Source organism: Brienomyrus brachyistius, chromosome 10, assembly GCF_023856365.1.
Source record: "Brienomyrus brachyistius isolate T26 chromosome 10, BBRACH_0.4, whole genome shotgun sequence".
NCBI classification, from domain to species: domain Eukaryota; kingdom Metazoa; phylum Chordata; class Actinopteri; order Osteoglossiformes; family Mormyridae; genus Brienomyrus; species Brienomyrus brachyistius.
The window spans coordinates 21,725,729-21,749,649 of NC_064542.1; the positions used below are offsets into that span (position 1 = coordinate 21,725,729).

General features: G+C 44.6%; 2 protein-coding genes across 2 annotated transcripts; both read left to right on the forward strand.

The window, feature by feature from the left end:
• The first annotated feature begins 2,502 nt into the window (after positions 1-2,502).
• Positions 2,503-7,041, forward strand: tspan7 (tetraspanin 7). Its single transcript, XM_049029270.1, has 8 exons — positions 2,503-2,796; positions 4,003-4,191; positions 4,278-4,352; positions 4,536-4,631; positions 5,336-5,491; positions 5,575-5,658; positions 5,809-5,908; positions 6,530-7,041. Exons 1-7 carry the CDS (start codon positions 2,710-2,712, stop codon positions 5,875-5,877), a joined length of 756 nt encoding a protein of 251 aa, XP_048885227.1. The 5' UTR covers positions 2,503-2,709; the 3' UTR covers positions 5,878-5,908; positions 6,530-7,041.
• Positions 7,042-8,290: 1,249 nt separating this feature from the next.
• On the forward strand, positions 8,291-10,239 carry LOC125751135 (mid1-interacting protein 1-like). The gene is made up of 2 exons (XM_049029699.1): positions 8,291-8,432; positions 8,865-10,239. Exon 2 carries the CDS (start codon positions 8,966-8,968, stop codon positions 9,446-9,448), a length of 483 nt encoding a protein of 160 aa, XP_048885656.1. The 5' UTR covers positions 8,291-8,432; positions 8,865-8,965; the 3' UTR covers positions 9,449-10,239.
• Positions 10,240-23,921: the final 13,682 nt, after the last annotated feature.

Sequence of the window (23,921 nt, forward strand, 5' to 3'; positions counted from 1 at the left end):
CTTGTTCAGCACGACTCATGTTTGCAATGTTTCAATGCAACAGATCTCTGCCTCTACGCACGTAGGGGTTACACACAGTAGCATGCATGACGAAGTTTTATTCCCCAAACCACTTCTGCCTTGTGGCGCGGTGCTCCATCATGCTGGGAAAGGCATGTTCATCACCAAACTGTTCTTGGATGGTTGGGAAAAGTTGCTATTGGAGGATGTTATGGTACCATTCTTTAGTAATGGCTGTGTTCTTAGGCAAAATTGTAGGTCAGTCCAGTCCCTTGGCTGAGAAGCAACCCCACACAGGATATGGTCTCAGGATGCTTTACTGTTTGCATGACAGGGGACTGATGGTAGCGCTCACCTTTTCTTCTCCAGGCGATCTTTTTTCCAGATGCCCCAAACAAAAAGGGGATTCATCACACAAAATGACTTTAATTAACCAAATTCTCCAGCTCAGAAAAAGTGTGACAGCATGACAGTAAAACCTTCTCTGGATACAGTGCAGACAGTTTACGAATTGTGTTGGCGGAGCAGTGGTGCGGATCCCGCTGGACAGGTATGTGGACATCTTCACAGCTCTTGATGATGAGTGCAAACCAACTGCACTTGTCCAACACCGGATCGGCAGTGGAAATGCAGAACCAATCCATCTGCGACCTCACTGGTTGGCATTTGTCAAGTGTCAGGTAGCCGAGCAGAAGATCCAGGGAATGGCATCAGTGGGTGTCATCAAGCCATCAATCTGTGGGCTGTGCCAGTGATCCTGGTCAAAAAAAGGATGGGTCATACTGTCTGAATGTTGTGATCTGGAAGAACCCTTACCTGCTGTCCCAGATCGAAGACAATCTAGTTTATATCACCAGATCGATGTGGTTTAGCTCCTTAGACCTCTGAAGTGGCTATTTGCAGGTGAAGTTGGCCCCGGGTGCCTGACCCAAGATTCAACATTAGTCAAAGTCTATGGCACTTCGAGTCTACGCCGTTCAGGCTCTGCAATGCCCCAGCTACCTTTGGAGACTGATGGAACGAATGCTGGCCCATGTCCCCCATGGCCAATTTGTCATCTACCTGGAAAATCTGTTCATCCACACTTCTGACTTTGACGGAGTGCTTAACAATTTGCGCACCATTTTCGCTGACATTCGCAGAGCTGGTCTGTACCTCGATGCCAGAATTGCTCCCTCCTTTGGCGACAGGGAGAGTTCCTAGGTCACATGATGAGTGGCGACGGCATGGTGGCGGACCCTGAAAGGGTTGTGGTGGTGAGAAACCGGCCTCGGGGCAAGAGGGTTGCGGCTTACGTCAGCCAGATTGTGAGCCAACCGAAGTGTAACTATTGTAGCTGTAGTGTAACGATTGCATGACCTGCCGTGAACTCCTGGCTGTCATCGAAGCCTGTCTCAGTGGACTTGACGTTTGAGCAAAGCCCCCGAGCCGGAGGTACCGAGGGAGCCAGGTATGAAGTTCCTGTGGTGCCTCCAGAACCATCTGAGGGATGTCCACAGGCTCGCTCAACAACACCAAGGTGCAGCGATTGCCCAACAGAAACACACCTACGATGTACGCAGCCTCAGCCCCCTGCCCAACCTGACTCCCCTGGAGCGGCTAAGGACGAAGATGTGGCAGAGGATGGAGATATGCTGGGGACTCTGGGGACTGTGACATGCAGGCTATGGGGGCAGCGCCGGTCCCCGCAGCATTTGAGGGATTATCTTCGGGGCTGCTGGGAATGGCTGATTCCTCAGGTGGGGGCAGTGTAACACGCCGGGGCTGGTTTCAGGTGACTGATTATTAGAACTACCAGTATGGCTCGTGGGGTGCCGATAGCATACAGTATATTAATGTGTGCAGTCGTGTATTTTATGTTGTAAATAATAAGCGTTGTACCCTCGTAATGTTTGCCATGTAGTGTGTGTTTTTAGTAGTACCCACGATGAGTGTCATGTCAATTTCCGTTTGCTGTGTGTGCGCCGTTGTTGACAACTCTGCCAGCACATTGTGAATTAACACAGAACTTCTTTTCCTTCTTGTAAAGAGCTGCCTCTTATTTATTTTTAAAGTCATGCCACACATCTATCTTATAATACTGGCTCTAAAACTGATCCCTGTGGAACTCTACGTTTCACCAGTGGCAATCCTGACACTAGGCATTACAATTCTGGACTCTGTTTTTAAATCCTCTAGAACCATGTGTCTACCTCAATTTTGTGCATATTAATGTGCATATTAAACAACCTTATATAACAAATTAACATTCAGAGGAAGTCTCAAGTTGGAATTGATGTCGTCAAACTGTCAAATATGATCCCAGGGGTTTGTAAACTAAAAGCTTGGATGTAGTCCCACCCGTCAATTTGCAAAACATTCGTGCCCCGGAGGAGAGAAAGGCGCCATCAATCATACGCGACGGCGGCCACATCACAAACTGACTGGCTATTTCTATAGTAACAGTTTCCCCCGGGGGTTGTTCTGTACCAGAGTTAAGTTAGGGAATCAAAAAAGCGATCTGTTCCTCGATCCGAGGGAGCATGCTTTATCCCCCCACCGGAAAGTGGCTCCTAATCAGTGACGACATTTCCCTTCTCATCGCCCAGTGAAAGTTTTTTTTTTCTGCAAAAGACGCTGGCAGGAAAAAAAGTTTGGAAGTGTTTCAAGAGCGGCGCACTTTAAACTGATACAGCGATTTAAAGGAAACGGTGGCAAAACCGGGACAAAATGTCTTCTCCCTCTAGGCGGCTGCAGACCAAGCCCGTGATAACGTGCCTGAAGACCTTCCTTATTTCTTACAGCCTTATATTCTGGGTGAGTTGCGCTTAAGCGCAGGATACGGAGAGGACAATGGGCAGGCGGTGCTGGCTGCACGTTACTAAAATCCTTACTAAATACAAGTTTTATTGCATGAAACTTTAGCTGGATGTTTCGCTGTATGGCCTTTAAATCCAGATAAGTTAAATATGCGTTTGGTAAACCGGTACAAAGTATCTCCGCGACTGTTTTCAAAGTCGCATAAACACGGGTCTTGTGTGCGGCCAGCTTAGCTAAAGGGGGGTGGGGGTTGTTTTCTAGACATCTGTTGTTTGTTCTGTTTTGTTTTTTGTATGTGTGTGTCTGGTTTCTATAGTTTGTATTTCTTAGTCAATGTGTTTATTTTCATGCCGGTATCTGAACTACGATATAAAACGTTTCTTTTTTTCACTGCGCAGCCCAACCGTACGCTTTTCCATTGTTTAGGGAAGGAAAGTGATCTGGAAAAAAACCTCTTACTCCATGATAATTTTAAACAATAGAGCGATAAGTAATTTATGCGTCGCTTGTACGACGCCTGTTTTTAATTTAATATTCAGTCGGATGAATTAACAGGTGTCGCTGGTTCACGTAATTTTAGCTCAAAGGACATTGCCAACACAACAGATGCAATTTACCGGAGGCGTGAATACGATTGCTGTAGGCCTGCTACAATTTTCAAAGACAGTACCTTGATTTTTTATTTCGGTCTAAATAAACTAAATCATACAAATAAAGTTTTGAGTCTGGGGATCGTTTTTTCTTTTAATTTATCGTCATAATATAACTTGGACTTTTGCTCATTAATAGTGTTAACGCACTTATATGAACAAAGTCCATGTCTGTGCGCTACAACCCTGCAATTTATTGCTGTAATGTAGATGGCTTGACATCTCCTGCCAGATGGACTACTGATTCATACCTTTTAATGACCCCGAGGGCAGAATCAACAGGCCAGGCCTGTTAAGATTATTTTAACCGGTTGCCTCTAATGGAGTTTTGAAAGGGGCTGGGGTCCATGCTATGCATTAGAGCTAGTCTGTGTTTCACAGTGGCGTTTCACAGGGCACTTATTCCGAGGGTTTGTTCACTGGAAAAACACATTGTTGAAGCACGTAACTGCCAACTCTTGAACACATGATCTGTGTGTGCGTGGGATGGCGCGGTGGCAGTGAGGGTAGGTGTTAACAATGGGGTTCCCTCCATCTGATATTCCCCTTTTAGTTCACAGGAGTCATTCTGCTGGCTGTGGGTGTTTGGGGAAAGGTGAGTCTAGAGGCATACATCTCCTTGGCGACGGATGAGGGCACTAATGCCCCTTACGTCCTCATTGGAACTGGGGCCGTCATTGTCATCTTTGGCCTGTTTGGCTGCTTTGCAACTTGCAGAGGAAGCACCTGGATGCTGAAGCTAGTGAGTATGAGGTGGGGGGGGTGGCGGGGTATGCTGCCTGTGATGAACGAATGCGTCTGACGATTTTCTTGTGTCCCACCCCCCAGTACGCCATGTTTTTAACGCTGGTGTTTTTGGCCGAACTTGTGGCGGGAATCTCTGGCTTCCTCTTCAGACACGAGGTATGGGTTTCCTTCCCGCAGAGCGCCTCTTCTCCCACGTTTTGCAGGAAACTTTGCACAGGAGACAATGCAGGGTCTCCTGACTATCTTAGCATCCCTTGAAATACTGTGAGCGGTGCGTTGTGGGACGGCCGGGGGGGGGGGGGACGCCGGTCTTTCAGTTCGTCCTCTGCTGCTTTTCAGATAAAAGCCAAATTTAGCAGCAAGTATGACGAAGCTGTTAAAAACTACGACGGTAAGGACCACAGAAGCCAGGCGGTGGACACCATCCAGAGGAGTGTAAGTAGATTCCCGGTCATGTGCTTCGAGGCAGCCAGAATGCCGTCACGTGTCAGAAATACTGGAAGTACTCATGGTGATGGAGATGAAATCACAGGAGACATAAAAATGATTAAAGAAGGATTTCAGAATCGCTTTTTATAGATAGAGGGTTGTAATCCCCAGCAATAGTTGCTCACGTCACAGTATTAGACATGATAGTAATACAATAATTAAATGTATAGTGAAGCGACACATTGCCTGGAGTGATTCGTTTTGGCTTTTAATCTTAAATATAAGCTGTAATCAAGGATTGTGTGGTGTTCATATTTAATCGCATCATAATTTAGGGAAATGTGTCAAGAAATAAAACTGCTGGGGTACCAGAGCCCCCCCACCCCCAACCTCATTGGTGACTGAAGGGTTAATAATGCTGTCATCCCAGCTACAGCTGTGGGTTCCGCTGGGCAGCTCCGTGCTTGGTGGGGGGACAGTCTGAGCGTCACCCTCCCCGGTCTCTCTGTGTAAACATGCATTTCGACTGCTGCTACCACTAATAATAATGATAGTGTGTGTGGAAAATTCCCCAGCTGCCTCCTTCGACTGGAGCCTACCCAGGCCCACCAGCTAATTATTGCGTAGAGATTTGTCTTTAACATGATCGATCACACTGCTCCGTATAGGACAGAATGGCGGACTGTTGCATGTGTTTGTTACCTGCACAGCTGAAATGCTGCGGTGTGAGAAACTACAAAGATTGGGGGAACACCAGCTATTTCAAAGAGGACGGCGTTCCCGCCAGCTGCTGCAAGGACACCACCCACTGCACTCCGGATGTCCGCAAAGACCTGGAGCAGGCCGCCGACGAGGTGTACGGCACGGTGAGCCCAATGGGGAGCGGGCGAGAAGCACCTGCGTGCGCGTGATGATTAAATGGCTGAATGTGTGTCCTGCCTGTCGCCAGGGATGCTTCGTGCTGGTGACGGACGTGATGGAGTCCAACCTGGGAATCATTGCGGGCATATCCTTCGGAATAGCTTTCTTCCAGGTCTGTATGTGCTTGCAGTACGTTTCTCACTTATCTGGCTTCCGCTGAGCGTCAAACGCGCCATTAGCTGGACGCTTCCGGAATGTGCAGAACCTCTGTCATTACTTTTTTTTTTTAATTTTTTTATAATGCGATGTACCTTCTCCTCAGCTCATTGGGATATTCCTGGCCTGCTGCTTGTCCCGGTACATCACCAACAACCAGTATGAGATGGTCTAGCCTCAATACGGGAGCTGCTGTCTCGCGTGAGGTCCGTCGCTCTGCTTCTGCAAGTGCCCCTTTTTTTGTAGTGGGTGTTGGATTCGTTCTGAGTGAGACGGCAGACGGGACCTTGTGAGGGGTTGTGGGAGAGGGGGGTCTTCATTTATCAGTGGCGGGGGAGGAGGGCAGCTTTAACAGTGCGGAGGAACCAGACAATGCAGTTCTAGTGTTGTCGCGTGTGATTGAAATGGCTCAGATATAGTAAATCTTCTGCCCCCCCCCCCCCCCCCGATCTCACCCCTCCCCAGGGGCATCTGTGCCTCCTGTCCAAGTGCAGTCAAGGTTTTCAGTACAGCCTCATGTTCAAATATCTGCCAGACCAGTCTCACTCGGCAGAAACATGCTGCTGATTTTTTATGGAGGAATTGCATTTGGTCACGACCCCAACTTCAAATTTTTCTGGGTGTGGTCTGTGCTGTTAAACCTGATAAAGGACCTTAAGAAAGCTTAATTACATTCAGAAACTCAAAGTGATAATTACTTTTGGTATTGATTATTCATTAAGGTCAGTGATGACTGTGTGTGTGGGTGTGTGGGTGGTCAGTTATGTTTCACTCCCTGTTTTTTATCCTGATATTTATTTCGGTCCTTCCCCTGATTTGTTTTGCAGGACGCAAACGGATGAAGCAATGATTGATGCTGCCTTAAAGGGAACTCTCATAGTTTTTAATCTTGTATTTCTGTGTCTGTGCGTTTGTTAGCCCTTTTCGTTTTAGAAATGTCTCTTACTGCTTTTTAAGTCTTTCGTTTCACTGTAGCTTCTGAAGGGAAGATAAAATGAGAATTACTTAAGGGATCAAGCGTGAACTGTCTCAAGTGTTTCAAGCTTCTAATGTTCCTTGACGGGATTAAGTTGTGACTTATGCCTGTAACTTATTTTCAGATAAGATGTGATATATGGTTTGAAATCTGCATCATGAAAATGTATTGAGTTGGTGGAGTCGCTGTTTTCATCCTGCCTGATACATATCCTGTCCTTTTTTGTTATGGTATTTTTTGCTCTCTGCTGGACTTCGGATTTATGGTTATTGCATCTCGGCATTAGAAAGTAATAAATAACATTATCAGTAAATTAATGGAATTATGGTCTTGATTAAAATTTTGCATTTCTCTGTGTTGCTATTTCCATGCGTCTTATTGGCTAAAAATGAATCACATTGTAAAGTAAACACATGGGACAACGCCTGGAATTTAATGACTCCTCAACAAAACAGTGAAACCTCCGGAGACCGGTCGCTGTGACTGAGAGAGGCATACTTGCATATCCATTCAGTTAATTCTTCATGAATGGAGAGGGTTGAAATGATCCAATTGATCGCCACCTTGTGGTGGAAGGTGAACCTGAATGGAGCGTATTTGCTTCTGTAAGACGGTAGTTTTCTCTCAAGCAAACTGGAAAGTTACGCTCCAGTAAGTTGTATGGCTTATCATAAGGTACTTGTAAAGTATTTACAGCGTTTTAAGTAAATACCCTTAATAAAACACCTAATTCATTCTTTGCGTTTTTTTTTTTGGATCTACTTGTGTTTGTACAAAGAAATTACATCAGTATTAAAATCTACCTGTTAACTTTCCGAATGATTATTTCAGCTTGTTAAAATGCTTGAAAGAATAAATTTTAAATTGATCATAACGCAAATTTTGATTTCTTGTTTCCAGCACGGTGCCACATTAGCCTCATGAATACTAGGCGCTTTCGCCAGGGGGAGCTGATGGCCGGTGATTCATAGCCTGATGAAATGTCAGTGCTGCCAAATACTGTCGCTGTGCCCTGTAACAAGCGGCGTGCCAGTCGGGTACCCTGTGTCGGTGACGACGTGACACCAGCCAGATCATAATTATGTCTGTGTTCCAATAAAGGAACTGACCATGTAGCTCTTTCGAAATGGTGAACATATGGAAAAATGTTTACAAGGGTATAAACCACATGCGTTTTGTCTACAAATAACATAAACTTCATTTATAATAAAGAGTCGTATACAACAACGGTGCAACGCTTTGAGTTGAATTGAGGTACATGGAAATTTGTCTGATTTTTGAAAGGCATCTCTTTTGACCGAGGGTAACCGTTGCTCGGAACTCACTGGATAATCTCTACGCCTAGAAACCATTAATAGTTGCCGAAACTATTTCCAGCACCGAAAGCCGAAGCGAAATGCAATAGGTAGGCGGGACCGTTGTTAGCGAACCCGCAGAGCTCCCACGCCATTCGACAGCGACCAACGGTGGCATCCTCTCATTGGCTGCCATTGTGCCATTGCAGCGAAAGAGCGACTCCGTCCTGTCATGTGATTGGTCCGTATCGGATTAGGCGGAGCCTACTCTTTTTCCTTTGACTTGACGCTCCTGGTGAATATATATAAGACGAAGCGTGAGCTGTCGAATTGCATGGAAGTCAGCGGTTTGTGCGGCGAGACTAACCTGAGATAAACCAGCACACAGTGTGGTGTTTTGGGGAAATTGTATTTATATATTTATTAACGACGGTGTCTCTCATCCTGTGAATACATCAGGTTTGTATTTTTTTCTTTTGTCGTTTGCAACGTGTTAATTTAATGAGAGCTGCATTTTAAAATGTTAAATAAATGTTAAGTCAGAGCTTGTATCGCTGCAAGTATTTTCTGAGAGGTGAAAGCCCTCCCCCCGACACCGAAAGGATGGTTTTGTGGTGTTTGTTAGTGGTTTTAAATGTCCGCAGATTAACACGTTCATGAATTAACGTTGCACTGCACCTGCATTTTCGTAAAAAAAAATGAATGGGGGGGGTTACCGATGAAAATGATCCGCATGTTAGTATCTAGTAGTTGCTTGTGTTGTGGCTGTCTGTCAGATTAGAGGACGTATCGCGTATGTCCTGTTCTAGTTTCAGCACGTGGGTGTTGATCTGTAGATCCCCGATTTCTGTGAAGCGGCTTCTCTGACTTGAGCTCTTCTGCTCCTCGCAGGTTCGCATTCCTCACCATTGCTTGCTTGGTGACTTGTCACCTGCTGTCCTCAGTCGTATCAACGTTCACCCTTCTGGGAACTAGACTTGGGGTGCTTCACCATGATGCAAATGAATGGCGAGCTGTCTTGCAATAAGCACTCCCTGATGAACGTGATGAATCGCTTCATTGCCGCCGCCAACAACATGGACGAGACTATCATGGTGCCCAGCGTGCTGCGGGATGTCCCTGTGGATGAGCCGCTGACCCAGCCCGCATCCAACAATAACGAAGAAGCTGCTTTTCCCGACAAGCAGAGAGACATGTATGAGCGCTACTTGCTAGTGAAGTCGATCCGGAACGACATGGAATGGGGTCTTCTGAGGAGGGATCTTTGTGCTGGGGGGTTTGTGGACAGAACCGCTAAACGGCAACAGGAGGAGGTTTGCGGAGGCAGTTTTGTGGATGATGGGGCAGACCTGGAGGGCCAGTTCCACTTTCACCTGCGGGGCCTTTTTGGGGTCCTGTCCAAGCTCACAGTGCAGGCAGACCACCTCACCAACCGGTACAAGAGGGAGATTGGTGGCGGAAACTATATCAGATAAGGACTCGCTGATGTTAACTATGAGACACTGCTCCATCTGGACTGTGAACCTGCAAGGTTTGCCTTGGAAGGACTTGTGTCTTGAGGGACTTTTGTAGAACTGTACCCTGCCTCATGTTTAAGAAGGACCACAGACTGAAGGCTTGCTCCCGCAGAGCCTGTCACCAGCTCCCATCTCCCGCAGTCTCCTTTCTAAAGTACTTCCTCCTATAACACTCGATCGGTGTAGGTTAGTGGCCTTTTCCTGATGCTGGCCAAGGAGTTCTGCTATGTGTAGCTCCACACAGTGGAGTCTTTAAATAATGCGACATGCTTTTAACAATGTATTTTAACTATTTGGGATTGATGTCCCTGATATTTACACTCAAACCATTTTTCTATCTAATTCTGAGCATGTAAAACCAGTTGTATACCTCAGACTTGGTGGGCTTGGCTTATAGGGTTGCTACATGTGTGTTTGGGAATGACTTGGGTTGGTGATGGTGTACCACTTTAAATCAAGTGTTCTAACTTATTGTATGTGTGGATTTTTTTTTTATTTTTTTTTTTTATTTAAAGAAATGTCAATTTTCAAGTTTCAATTTTGTTTAATATTAAATAAACCTCAGCGATACAGTATGTGCTTTGGGTCTTCAGTTGTCCTGTTTAAATGGACAAATTCAACCATACTACATCCACAGTCAGTGCCTTGGTCTGTCACCACTGCAGCAGATTGTGTATTTGTGGTTGGCTGATTATATCCCCATAAACGGGGAGTAAAATCATAAATAAAATGTCTAGCATTTTGCTTCATTACTGGTTGTTTTATTACTTCGCAACACAAAAATCCCAGCTTCTGAACTGTAGTCAAGCGAAGACCATAGGATGGTAAAAGGAGTAAATCGTTCGTCTGCTTTCTGACTGGTACGGTTTGTCTTGTGCTTCATTCCATTTACCTTGGAAGTCGGGGGTGGGAATGAGATCCCGCCCAAGTTTAACTGCGTTCCAGTGCAACTAGCCAGGTTAGCCATTAGCAGTACCAGTGGGCTGTACTACGCAGTGGGATTACTGGCTCATCGGGGTAATTTATCGGATTTAAGGTACCACAGTTTAAACGGACTTCATATTCGTTCACTTTTTGTCCAGACTACCTTAAATCCGAGAAGTTACCCCGATAAGCCAGTAACTCCGCACATGCAAACACCATAGCAGCATGGTCACAAAGTTTGGACAGAGCTGCATATATGACCAATTTAATAAGACACAAGTAGATGTTCCAGTTTACGAATATTGAGTGCGGGGTGCTGGCCAATGCTTTGCTGGTATTGTGGTAATACCGTATGTGTGTGTGTGTGTGTGTGTGTGTATATGTGTGTGTGTGTGTGTGTGTGTATATATATATATATTTATTGCCAACTGGGGTGGGGGAGGGGTGAAATTTGCTGACTGGGGCTAGAGGGTGGTGGTAGAATTTAGGGCAAGGTTGCAGGGGTAAAAGTTCTATCATGGCTGAATATGGAATGACAGATTTCCGGGACGTTGCACATCATTTGCAGCGGCCAGAGAGCTGAGAGATTCCCAGAACCTCTGCAAGAAGTGGGATGTCGGCGTAAGTGCTGAGAAACAGGAGTATATACAGTATGCGTAGTATAAACGGTATATAACCACAGCTTTCACTTCTGTTGATAAAGATTGCAGCTGAGGTTGAGAATTCTGAGGTCGAGGTTTAAAAGGTTCCCCCTAATTTCTGAGTCAGAACTCTGTCCGGACTCCAACTGCCCAGTTCAAATGGAACACGCCATTAGACTCTGTAAAGAGGCTGGTATTGCATACAATCTAGGAGAAGGTTGAGAACTCTGTGCTGTACATCTACTGCACCAGAGAACATCATTTGGACATGAACTCCTTCCTCTTAAGGAGAAGCCAATAGTGCTTTGAAGATGAAACAGTGGAACTTAACATGAAATTACCCTTTGACCTTATTGATGTCCTACTGTAAGTCCCCAAAAGCCTGGTTAAAAATCCCCCCCTCGCTTGCACACATAACTCTATAAGGTCAGCTTCATACAATCAAAGCAAATGGTACCAAAGATTTTTTATGGAACTCAAGATCTGATTAATCTTGCCCAGTACTGCTTACGCCTGTACCTGAACATTCACTGGAAACTCAGTCCAGCTGCAGTTATGCCTAGTCAGCTCCTTGACAGCTGTATATTAATAACGTATTTGCCTGATCCCTACACTTGCTGATATGCTGGGGTTTTTTGTGTAAAATGCCTTTTGCCCCCCAGGTTAACGATCGGGTAGTTTGTTCCAGAGTATAAAGAACACGCTGGGCCAGAAGGCAGGTTTGCTTCATGTATGGGAATTCCTGAGTGATAGCAAGAAAGTAAAGATCTGGAATGTGTCCTAAGACATTTCCTTCTGTAGGCTGCAGTAAATTTATTATTGTGATTACAATGTGTGAGTCGTCCCTCGAATGTACAAGATACTCCGTTCGATGCAATACAACCGTAAACCTCAAAGCAGTGTTGTCAGAAATATCAGCTCTCTGCCGTAAAATTTGCCTAATAATTTCTATTGGTAGCATGTATAATTAGTTACCTCCTAGAAAATTTGGAGGGTGGAGCCACTTTAATATTTCAATCCGGTGATATTTTCCTATCCTCTGTAAAGTGCTCTTGTATTATTCCTCCCTTCAGATACTTCATTCACAATTCCCCTTAGCAACAGTGACAGGAGAACAGCCAATAGGATTCCAGAGTGAATTTCTTTCTCCTCCAAAAACAGAACAGCAATTAGGGGGTTGAAGAAGGCTGGAGCGCATGGAGGGACGAGAGGAGAGACAGCGATGTTTGGCCAGGTGCTCAGGGAGCGAAAGCCACTGGGAGATGCAATATCAGAGCAGGAATCTGCGGCATTGTTTGGTTGGGATTTTCTTAGCCTGGAGAATTCGAACTGGCGAAGAACACGCCTGACTCTCCTTGTGCTTCTACTGGTCAGCAAGCAGATTGATCGTGGGAGAGAATCCTATGAGAACCTCAGCTCTGGTATGAGTTTGGTCACCACTGGCTGTCCAACTACAGACGTGTCACACAGCTATACATAGGCACAGTGTAGCATAAGCCCCAAAGCTGGGACACATGCTGTCAGTATGCCAGTTCATCGCAGGGCACATACACATGCGCACTCACACACTATAGGCAGTTTATCTATTTGTTCATCAATATTTCTAACTGGTTAACTTGGTCACAGTCACATGGGGTGGGGGGAATGGCAGGGGTGGGGGATCTGCAGTCCTATCCGCTTGTTAAGTCATGACGTTTGAATCACATGAGAGTACTGTTTCCGGGGCCTGCCTTACTACAAGCCAATACGCCACAGTGTTCTGTGTATTAAATCGATATGAAAAACCTACACATTTTTCCTTACACCAGAAAGAGAAGAGGAAGTCACTGTGTAAACTAAACAGCCATGTTCGCAATTTTTTTCATGTTTAGTTTTATGGGTGTAAGATAGTCGTTGCTCTAGTCGTTCACGCACTCAGATGTCCAAATGTCAGGGTCCAAATGAGTTAGTAGTCCGTTAGATGTGTTTTCAGCAACGTACTTGAGTTCATCATAACAAAGCTGATGAAGAGTCTTGGTTTTTTGAGTTACTCTGCAATATTGGTGTAATTTATTGGGAACCCAAAATGTTCCCGAACTGCTAATTATGACTGACTGTAAACAGGATTAGCTGTAACAAACTCACAGCTGTGTTTTCCATGCTAAACAGTTACTTACGAATTTAGGTTCCATTGTCAAGAAATTAGTTCATTTGTTTCATTGTGTATATTGAACACGAAAACGATGGACCGCGCACATAATCATGTAACGATAATTCCACTTGAGAGAACAGCTACACTCATCACTCTCTTTTCAATTAAAATTTTTTCACCCCCCTTTTGCATTTTTTCCCCTCCCTTTTTTAAAAGCTTGAATTAAAAAAAATGTAGCCCGCCTTTTCACCCTTAACAACGCTTAGCTGAGGAAAAGTTATGGTGGATAATATTACCAGTTCCACCACTATGCTTTGTTATACATCATGCATTACAGACTTAACAAGCGAGAAGAAGGCACAAGGCTGAAGGACGAACTGGCTGGATGGGATGCCAGTCTATCACAGGGCTAAAACATACACATGCAATCATAATCGATGGACAATCTAGAGACACCAGTTAGCCTAGCTGCATGCATTTTGGCTTCCCATAGGAAACCCACCTAACACAAGGGGAATGCCTCCTTGTTGGGAGTTTACAAGTGAAAGCCTTCTTGTTGTGGGTTTGCCTGAGAAAGGCTCCTTATTCAGAGTTTACTTCTGAAAGCCTTCTTGCTAGGCGTTTACCTGTGAAAGCCTCCTTGTTGGGAGTTAACCTGTGAAAGCCTTCTTGTTGTGGGTTTTCCTGTGAAAGCCTCCTTGTTGGCAGTTTACCTGTGAAAGCCTCCTTGTTATGGGTTTGCCTGTGAAAGCCTCCTTGTTGGGAGTTTACCTGTGAAAGCCTTCTTGCTGGGCATTTACCTGTGAAAGCTTCCTTGTTGGGAATTTACCTGTGAAAGCCTCCTTGCTGGGCGTTTACCTGTGAAAGCCCCCTTGTTGGGAGTTTTACTGTGAAAGCCTTCTTGTTATGGGTTTGCCTGTGAAAGCCTCCTTGTTGGGAGTTTACCTGTAAAAGCCTTCTTGTTATGGGTTTACCTGTGAAAGCCTCCTTGTTGGGAGTTTACCTGTGAAAGCCTCCTTGTTGGGAGTTTACCTGTGAAAGCCTTCTTGTTATGGGTTTGCCTGTGAAAGCCTTCTTGTTATGGGTTTGCTGGTGATAGCTCTTGTGGGAACTATCTGTTCACACATTATTTTTATTAAGAGGATTCATGAATAGGTTCTCAATTCTGGGAACAACTAATTTATAGGGGTATCAAATACATGTATGAGACATCATTCAGAGCAATTAAACATGGGCTGGCACCTTGGGGGGGGGGATGCATTCTAATTTTGGGGCAGGGGGGGGTACCACCCTAGTGCCACTGCTCTTAACCTGACATTTTAGGTGCCAACAAATAAAAAAAATAATATGAAGTGTCATATGACCTTAAGGATTAATACTCTGAAAGGCAGGGAGGAAGTTATAAGGACCTTGAGCTGAATGATTTTCCTGGTGACTCACCATTCCCTGGAAGGCTCATGTCTAATTCCGCTTTTGGGAGGGGGGGGGCTGCTTGTATGCTGATTCCCAGTTCTATTTGTCTTTATTACTTGAACATGAACTGATTGAACATGATTACATGAACTGCTGATGTGTCTCTGTTCAGGGTCTTGTGAAAGGTGACACAAAGAGCCACGCAGATGTAACAGAAATGATTTTGTCATCTGGATCATGTGCGGGATGTGTAACTGGGTATAAAACCATCTGGGGGGGGGTGGGCAGCCGAGGGCTTGGGGCATCTGTCCATGAGGGGGGCCACCCCCCAGACTTGGCAGTGTACACATCTCTGCTCCTCTTTCCTCCCCCTACTCCAACTTTCTGACCCTTGTGTGTCTTAATCCCGTCCAGCGTCCTCTGAGAGATCCATGCTGCCGTGATCCACTCGTCGGCGGGACGTGGGAGATTGCAGAAGTGAATGTGCACACAGACAGAGGTTACAGCTGGGGGCGGGGGGGGGGGGGGTGTGTGCCTCGTCTGGAAAAGAAGGCCTTTCTGTATCTGTGCTCAAATCCTTTTTTTAGACTCAAACATCCTAGGGGCTGATTTTACAGCAGGACATCTCCTGCCTCCCAGTTGTGCAGTGCATTGCAGTTTTGCTGCGTGTTGCATTATTTTTCTGAGACCAAAACAGACTCTGTCTCGTGCCCTTGGTTTTCCTTCAGATGCTCCCTGTTCAGATGGTCTTTCTACTCCAATGGTGGGAGTGGGGGGTTGCAAAGAGTATAATGTTGAGTATATATATATATTTTGTCCATCCATCCATTTTTCAGCCAGCTCAGGGGTACAGTAACCGGGATCCCATCCCAGGCAGTGCAGGCCACAGGACTGCAAACTCGACCCCAAACAAATGTTACTGTCGTTCTAAGAAAAAACTAATTGTTTTTTTTTTTGTTATGGTCATATTTTCTGATATTTCAATGCAGTAGTCAGTGGAGTATTTTTGCACAATCACAGTAAATAAAAGTGGTTTTCTCAAGGGTACAAAAGCAAGGCCCTCGTTCTTGAAAATATAAGGGTTACGAAGTATGACTGCTGGTCATCCTGCTGGCCTGTATTTAATGAAATCATGTAGATGAAGCATTTCTCTGTGGGCTAGAACAGTGTGCCTTTAAGTCTGCAGTCTCAGTTCCTTAGTCCAGTGTTTCCCAACCCCATCCACGGAAACCCCCATCTAGTCCAAATTTTTGCTCCCTGCCTGGAGCTGGGAGGAAGCAAAAATGTGGACTGCTTGGGGGTCCTTGATGATTGGGTTTGGAAACACTGCTTTAGTCAGTAAGGTAACACGGAGACGGGTTTTCCTAAGCAGAAGCGCCATGTCTCTCAGCCATGCAGCCAAATCGAATCCCAGCTCATACAAGTTGCGCAGTACGCGTCTGGAGAGAACCCACATCCGATGCCAGGGGATCCAGGTCATAAGCATTTACATCATGGATCTTACTCAGCTGGGGATTTGTTAATCTTTAACAGGAAGGATTGCCCAATGGAGTCACACCCCTGACTGTACACAACCAATCAACACACACATGAGAAAAATGGATACCGTTCAAAGGATGTAAAAATGGATACCTTCCGATGGATGTAAAAATGGATACCTTTCAGAAGACACTGTTGCAGGACATCCTAACCATAACTGTGAAATATCTAATTACGCGAGGAATTAAAAAACGTATAACAATTTGATTTGGTCCCATAATCCCACCCATATTCTAAAATTCTTTCAAATTTCCCAAATTCTAATCAATGAATTACACAATTTATTGTTTTGTGCACAACAAACCAAGTCAGAGCGGCCAGACTGAGGAGCTATGGACTGAGACATTATCCCTCACTGATCTTATTTAAATGATTAAATATACTAATGTTTGAATATATTCAGTCATTTGTTTTTAATTTGTTTTATAGGTTACTGTATGTGACCCAGGGTGTAAATAATATATTAACAAAAACACTTTAATGATAGAGTGTAACTAAGGCTAAATGTAGGCTATTTAATTTTTGATGTCAGCTATGACATGTACGCTTGTGTAATTAATGTAATATTGAATAGACACTGAATACTTCAAATCCAAGTTAATTTCTCACTTGTTTGTTTCTTAAGTATTTAAGAAGGTCAGGTTGTCTTCCTCTGCCTTTAGATGCCTTTTTCTCTTCGCATATTCAGGATATAAGCACAGCTCCCACCGCATGTAGGGGGGTGGAGGGGGTAGGGAAAGTTTAACAAGGGGGCTGCATTATTGAAATTTTGGTAGCATTGGGGATGGCATTTGCCCCAACCCCCCCTCAACTCGCCTACTGGTTTGACTTACAGTATAATCACCAGAGGCGCATAACACGGTAAATTAAATGTCGTAATTACAAGAAGATCCTGCTGTCTTATAGGTTTAGTTCACATGTTGCGCAGCGACTGACCCACATTTAAGTTTTGTCCTTCCTAAGCAGAACTCGCGCACTGAGGTGTTCGCTAAAAACCGCTGGCTCCGCACATTTACCATCATTTACCCATGATTCCCCATTTCTGGCTGTCGGGACACTGATTTCGGCACAGCTGTGGGAACAAAGAGTTCTTCATTTTCCAAGCAGCTGGTCCACTCCACCTGAGCCCACCAGGCTCTGTACCCCCCCCCGCACCAACCCATTGCTGATGTACACATTTTTGCAGACTTTTGTCGGACTTTCCATTGTGGTGGTTCTGTTACGACATCTTACTACCACTGGTTATATTTTGTTTTGTGTTCCTTAAAAACAATGTCCAGTTCACTTTGTTTGTAGCTTAAATGGTATGTGGCTGTTTGATTCTGGTGATGTCACAGCCTCTGAAACAGATTACCGGACATGCAGAGTCCCATTCTGTAAAAACTGGGAGAGAAAGGGCATTAAACAGTTGGTTTGAGACTCGTTTGACCGGACTTGCAGAATGAGGTGACTGCGTAAGACAGTATATATAATTTGGACCACTGACCTGCTCTTTCATAGATACATTAACTCATTAAAATAACACGCACATTCATTATCCTGAGGCCTGTATCAAGAAGCTGGATTCCTTGCTCAGCTGGATGACTTTGAAGCTAAGTAGCAGTAACTCTGCCTTTTTAATATCATGATGCTGGTTCTCAACACGGTAACTCATGCTACAGGGTAAAACTGCTCCTGACCAGGATATGTTTCAGGTTCTTGAATCTCAAACAGTATTTGGACCAATCAGAGATAAGAAGTCGATACCTTTTTTGGCATAACAAGGGCTTTTCCCAAACTCTTGAAATAACTTTTCCATTAGAATGTGACTGCTGTAAAGTTAGCGGTATATGCGATACGCAGTATTCTGCTTGTGATATTCAGCAAGCAAACCAGGCACTTTTTAATCACAGACCTTTGATGTCCACAGGCAGAGATGCACATTGATCATTTTTTGCGCTGGGAACCCTTTCGCTATGTGTGCTAAATGTTAATATTTAAGAACAGAGGTGATCTTTGCTGTAATAAGATATTGGTTCAGCGTTTTGGGTTTATGGCAACTTGGGTTGACGGCTTAGTCAAGCTGGAACTTACGTTTGAAGTCTGTCTTTGTTTAACCTGCTTCATGATACAGGTCTTTGTTCTGCAGGCCCCTGGAGTTTATCCACTATGACAAGACACAGTGCCCATATTTACTGGCACTAACTACTGCAGGCAGCCCTTCAGAGCCCTTCATATCTTTTCTTAATGTCACATACTGTACTGTAGGCTTCATTAAAAACAACAAAGTGAGGTGAAAGATGAGAAGCCATTTCCTGTTTTCCCTTCCACTTCTGCTGGCCGATGCACCCCCCCCCCCCCCCCAAGTGAGCGTGACGCATTGGTACAGAGTGATGCACCAACCCGTGGCCCTGATGTATCGCAGCAGACAGGGGATACTGGAGCTCCTGAAAGTAGAAACTCGGAATTTTAACAGGCGCTCAGTATTTCCGAAGTTGGGCTCCTCCACTTGTCAAATGACCAGCGACGGCCGGTACCAGGGGTTCCGAAGAACGGCAGGGACTCTGAGCGATGGGCTGCGGAGGGAAAATCGACATCACTTCATAAAGGAAGGGCCATAATAAGCAAGACAAGGGCTTGAACAACCGTGAAGTAAGACGAAGACCAGCAGCTGGAAGGTATGCTGCCACAATGGTGTCAGATAATCAGATGCACATTTTTGTCAGCAGATAATGATGAATGAACAACTAAGCTGGACAGTTAAGGTGATGATAAAAAACAATAATCGATAACGCTAAAAGTGACAAACTCTGGGGGGAAGCCTGTTACCATCTGAGTAATAATAATAATAATAATAGTAATAATAATAATAATAATAATAGATCCACTTCTTTTACAGTGGTGGTTTTGAACACAAAAGCCAAGTGAAACACAGTTGAATGGCACATTCCAACAATGCATCTATGTAAGATACGTGTGCATCAACGTAGACCTGATTTCACATTCAGTGGCATGTCCTTTACGAAACAATAATGTGACAACAGGAAAATAATGAGAAATAACGTCTGAGTCGCACTACAGAACCACAAAAGACCCAGCTTACTACATGCCGCCTGAATAATTTGTCACCTCACAAACGGAACTGCGGCTACTTCAGTATGACGGTGAACTTGGGGAACTATAGACCGGGATTTTCCGGTGGTTTCTCTTACACAGATTATCCGGCGTACAGCTGTGTGCTATTCATACATGGGAAGACCTTCGTCAAATAAACCCTTGAGGCCTGAGTAAATTGTGGAGGCAGGTGGTACATTTGCATTTTGACGTTTGTCAGCAGTATAAGATTGCAAACAAACGCCTGAGTAAGACACAATGCGATCTGGGGCCAGTGATAAGGGGAGTGTAGGCGGGGCTTGGATATCAGTCGTATGGGGGTGTGCAAGCACTTAGCTACCAAATCTTTCTCAACAACAGGCATCTCTTACTAGAGCCTGCGGCCAAAATAAAATGAGTATAGAAGCCATTCTCATTTCCAAACCACATTCTACTCATGAGTGATGATTTACTCCAAAAAGTGTAATCAGCATTGATTCACTTATTCTCAACTCTGGCATCAACTCTAGTATGGAATGAGATAACTGCACCATGGAGCAATGGAAGAAGGAGGCACTCTGGGAAGAGGGCAAGCCGGCAGAGGCAGTGTGATGCTCTGGCAGTGTCCTGCTGGATGACCTTGGGTTCAAGCATTCATGTGGATGTTACTCTGATACACACCACTTACCTAAACATTGTTGTAGACCAAGTACCCCCCCTTTCATGGCAACACTAATCCCTGATGTCCCCTTTCACCTTTAATAATAAGTGATGAACCCCAGGGCGTCTTCTCACTCAAAACTAGTACCTCCTGCACATCTTCGCAAGCCCTCCCCCGTGTGCCACACTGCAAAATTTGTTCAGGAATGGTTTGAGGCACATGAAAAGGAGTTCGGGGTGTGGACTTTGGTTCCAAAATTTTGACGCCAGATACCACAAGATACCTTCAGAGGTCTTGTGCAGTCCGTACCCCCGACAAACCAGAGAGGTTTTGGCAATATTAGGCAGGTGCTTTTAATGTCATAACCAATCATTGTGAATAAAGTTTGGAGTATTCCGAGGAGGCTTTGAAGGCCTCGTTCAAAGGCTCGACAGAGATGTGACTATTCACAAGTACGGAGATGGATCCTGCTGAACCACACATTGCACCACCTTTGGCTTTTGTGTCTTGGTTCCCTGTTTCTTCTGCTCTGTCATTCACAGTAATGGGTTATTTATTACAGATAAAGCAGATAATGGCAACACGTTGACTATCTGACCTGAATAGTAGAAATGGACAGTCGCAAGCAAAAGGGCTTTTGTAAGCTGGACACAATGTGCCTCTAGCTTAACTGGCTCAGAATGAAATATAGTAAAGAATTTACTTTACTGGGCTCTTCTCGAGGCAGTTAACCTTAAACGTGAGTTACCATTTAAGGTGTGACAGTACTGTGGTGATACTGTAGAATTTACAACCCGTCAGGTTAATCTGTGGTTCTCCCAGTTCGTACAGCCTGTCTCAAATGGGCAAAGTGCGGATTTGGAAGACAGCGGACTTAGGAAGGAGCATTAACTTGGTCTACTTCCTACTTCCTTGTGTTTTTAAACAAAACAGAATATAGGTCCAGGAAAAGGCTTGGAAATCCAGTCAGCATCTTATGTTCCTATGAGCCCAAATCGCGAAGGAATATCGTATGACTCAGTGGAACCGGTGCTGCATCTCCCCTGTCGGACTGGAACAGCAGCCATTAAGGCTGCAAGTCAGACGACTGTTCCTGTCAAATTTCCATTCACCATGGGGCTTCATTTGAACCTGCTTTTGAGGCACAAGGACCATGTCTCCACACCTTTAATCAAAGCGATGTACATTTTTGAGAGTAGAGTCAGTCAGTCCATGGAGCGAATGTGGGTTTAAGGCTTTTCTCAGGTCCCAGAAGTGACTGCACTCTGCCAAAACCAGAATTAAACCAGTTAAACTTGGGCTGCTTGCTTAATTCAGAAAAATATTGCAAATTTATTAATTTTATAACAAGAATCACTACATTATTCATTTGTTTACAAAAATATATATATCACCTTAGAAAAAAAAAACAGTAGCTTTAAGTAAAACATTAATTTCAAGTATTAATGAACTGAAATCCAAATTGTATTTCTAAATGAACTGTTGCCTTAAAAAGTTAATTGACAAGCAGTCGGATTGGGTGCTTTTTAATTATAGTAGCACCTTTGCAGTAACATAAAACACCAAACATTTGTGTTTAGTATCCCTTTGGGGGCCAAAAACTACAATGAATGACACTGTGAAAAAAATTAGGACAATTAATAAAATATCTTTGCACAAGGTATGTGCAGATATGTAAAATACTGCCTGTCAATGGACTTCTGTTATGAAACCAGTAACTTTGCAACCTTTTGCAACCAAAACTTTCTGAGCACTGATTTTATATGAGTACCAAAGTTCAAAGCTTCGAAAGCCTCAAAATGATCAAGCTGAGAACCATCTGATAAGGCTTCTTTATAAAAAGCACCCCATACACACCATTTTAGGAAGAAAGCTGTAGACTCTCAAAACATTAAGGCAAGTATGAAGTAATGAGATTAAAACAGCCATTTCTGTGTACAGAAGCAAGTGCCTGGCAGTGTCAACCTTGGAGTCTATCGTGAATAAGATAACGAAAAAGAGCATGTAAGAGGCAAAGTGCAGGCACCTCAGTCCTGGTCAGCGTGCACCAGGAAGGGGGTGAGTTAAGGTGCACCAGGGCAGACCAGACAGAGCCGGCCCTCCGTGCAGAAGTGCTGTTCTGTCATTACACTGGAGCTAAAAAAAGGAAGGTCCTCCCAGGACACTCACTAGCAGCATGGGTGTCCACCACCCCCCCCCCACCCCCCCATTCCCACTAGTGGTGAAACTCCACCTTGGTCACGTAGTTCTAGGGGGTACAGTCACGTTGTTAGCTCATGTGCAACAGGGGTGGAGGGCTGGACAGCTGTGTATGAGCAAACAATATCAACCAACCCCCCCCCCCCCTCCCACCCCCGCCCCAGGAGAGTCGACCTTCAGTAACTTCATATTCAGGAAAACTCCATATTCAGGAATGGTGGCCACCTGTTTATGCCAAATTATGAAAACACGTAACTGTATTACGGTGCTAATGAGAATCTGATACACGCCATTCTGCACGGGCCGAGGATTCTGGGAAGGAACTGATTCGGCAGAGCAAAAAAGGCCACATCTTTCTCCTTTGTGCTTTTGTTATACCAGGAGAATAAAACAAAAGCCACATTTGTCCTACAAATTGACATGACAAAGTACACAGCCCCCTTTGAAATTAACTTGTTTACCAATATTAATCTGACAGTAAAATGAATGCACTGCCCCTATAGCTTCATAACCGTAGGCTGAGTTACAGAGCAGTACAAATTAACAGCACAGTGAGCACTGTTACAGGTCCTGAGCCTGCTACCAAATGCTCGTAAACAAGAAGCTTGTGCTGTATTGATTTAGGTGGGTGACATCTATTTCGGTCAATGCAAGAAGTTCCAAATTATCAGCGTTTCCAGCGCCCATAAAAATAACCTCAATTAATAAGTAGTCTCGAAGCAGTTGATGCAACAGGTAAAATAAAACCGACAAAAACACGAACGTGTGCGTTTTGGCTTTTTGTTTATCTACAGAGTGGTCTAAAAATAGCTTTCTATAAATAGACAGATGCCCCTCACTCTCCTTTTTTAAGATAAGGTTGAACTGGGTTACCCAAACGCACTAAACTGGGAAACGCACATTTGACACACAGTGCAAACAGTGCGCAGTACACGGGGCCGGCACATGGCGCCGGCGTGATGCGCACATGGACCCGGGTCTGAGCGAGTAGGCGCCCTGGGTTTCATCATGTACAATTCAAGGCAAGATGCGTTTACTTTTCGCAGCGATCTAAACCATCTCGGGCCATAACCCCCCGACAGGTTTTAGTATCTGAATTGTTGGCTCCATCTAGAGGATCTGCGGCGCACACTTGAAGTTAGATGGCGTAATAAAAGGATGCAAACGAGTCCAGTGTCGACCGTCTCGGGTACCGGCGGTCTCCACAGAGCTGTAGACGTTTCATCAGAAGCATCAGACATATCATGCCGCGAAGAGACAGCCTTCTTACGGATCCTGTTGCTGAGTGATTTTACATTAAAAAGAAAATTTTACATGCTTATGATTACTGAGAGGACAGATTTTATTTATTATTACAAATAAATAAAATCCCAGTGGAAAGCGTGGACTAATACGTTCCCCATAAACCCACAAGGGCGCAGAATAAGGCAATGCAACACCCGGAATATAATCTCAGCCCTCATAATGCAGTATCAGTCTGCCCAGGAGGGCGCAGACCGCCGAACAGCTGGTCTCAGTCGAAGCGGCGCGCGACATCCCAGACGAAGTGAAACTGGGCTGGCTCGCGCCTCTAGAAGTACTCGCGCCCTCTACAGTACTGACACAAAACTTCAAAGCACCTCTTTCATGTGGTGATGATGATGATTATTATTATTGCTGTTGTTATTATTAGCAGTAGTAAGTATTTCTTAATATCATTATATAAAAACATCACATATAATGTTGCATCATTACACAAAAACATTAAACAATGAACAATCGCCTAGAGTAGCACATGAGCTAGGACTGGCCTTGCCTTAATGTAAGAGTATTTACTCAGTCATCTGTAATATCAGCAGTTGCTTTTTCGGT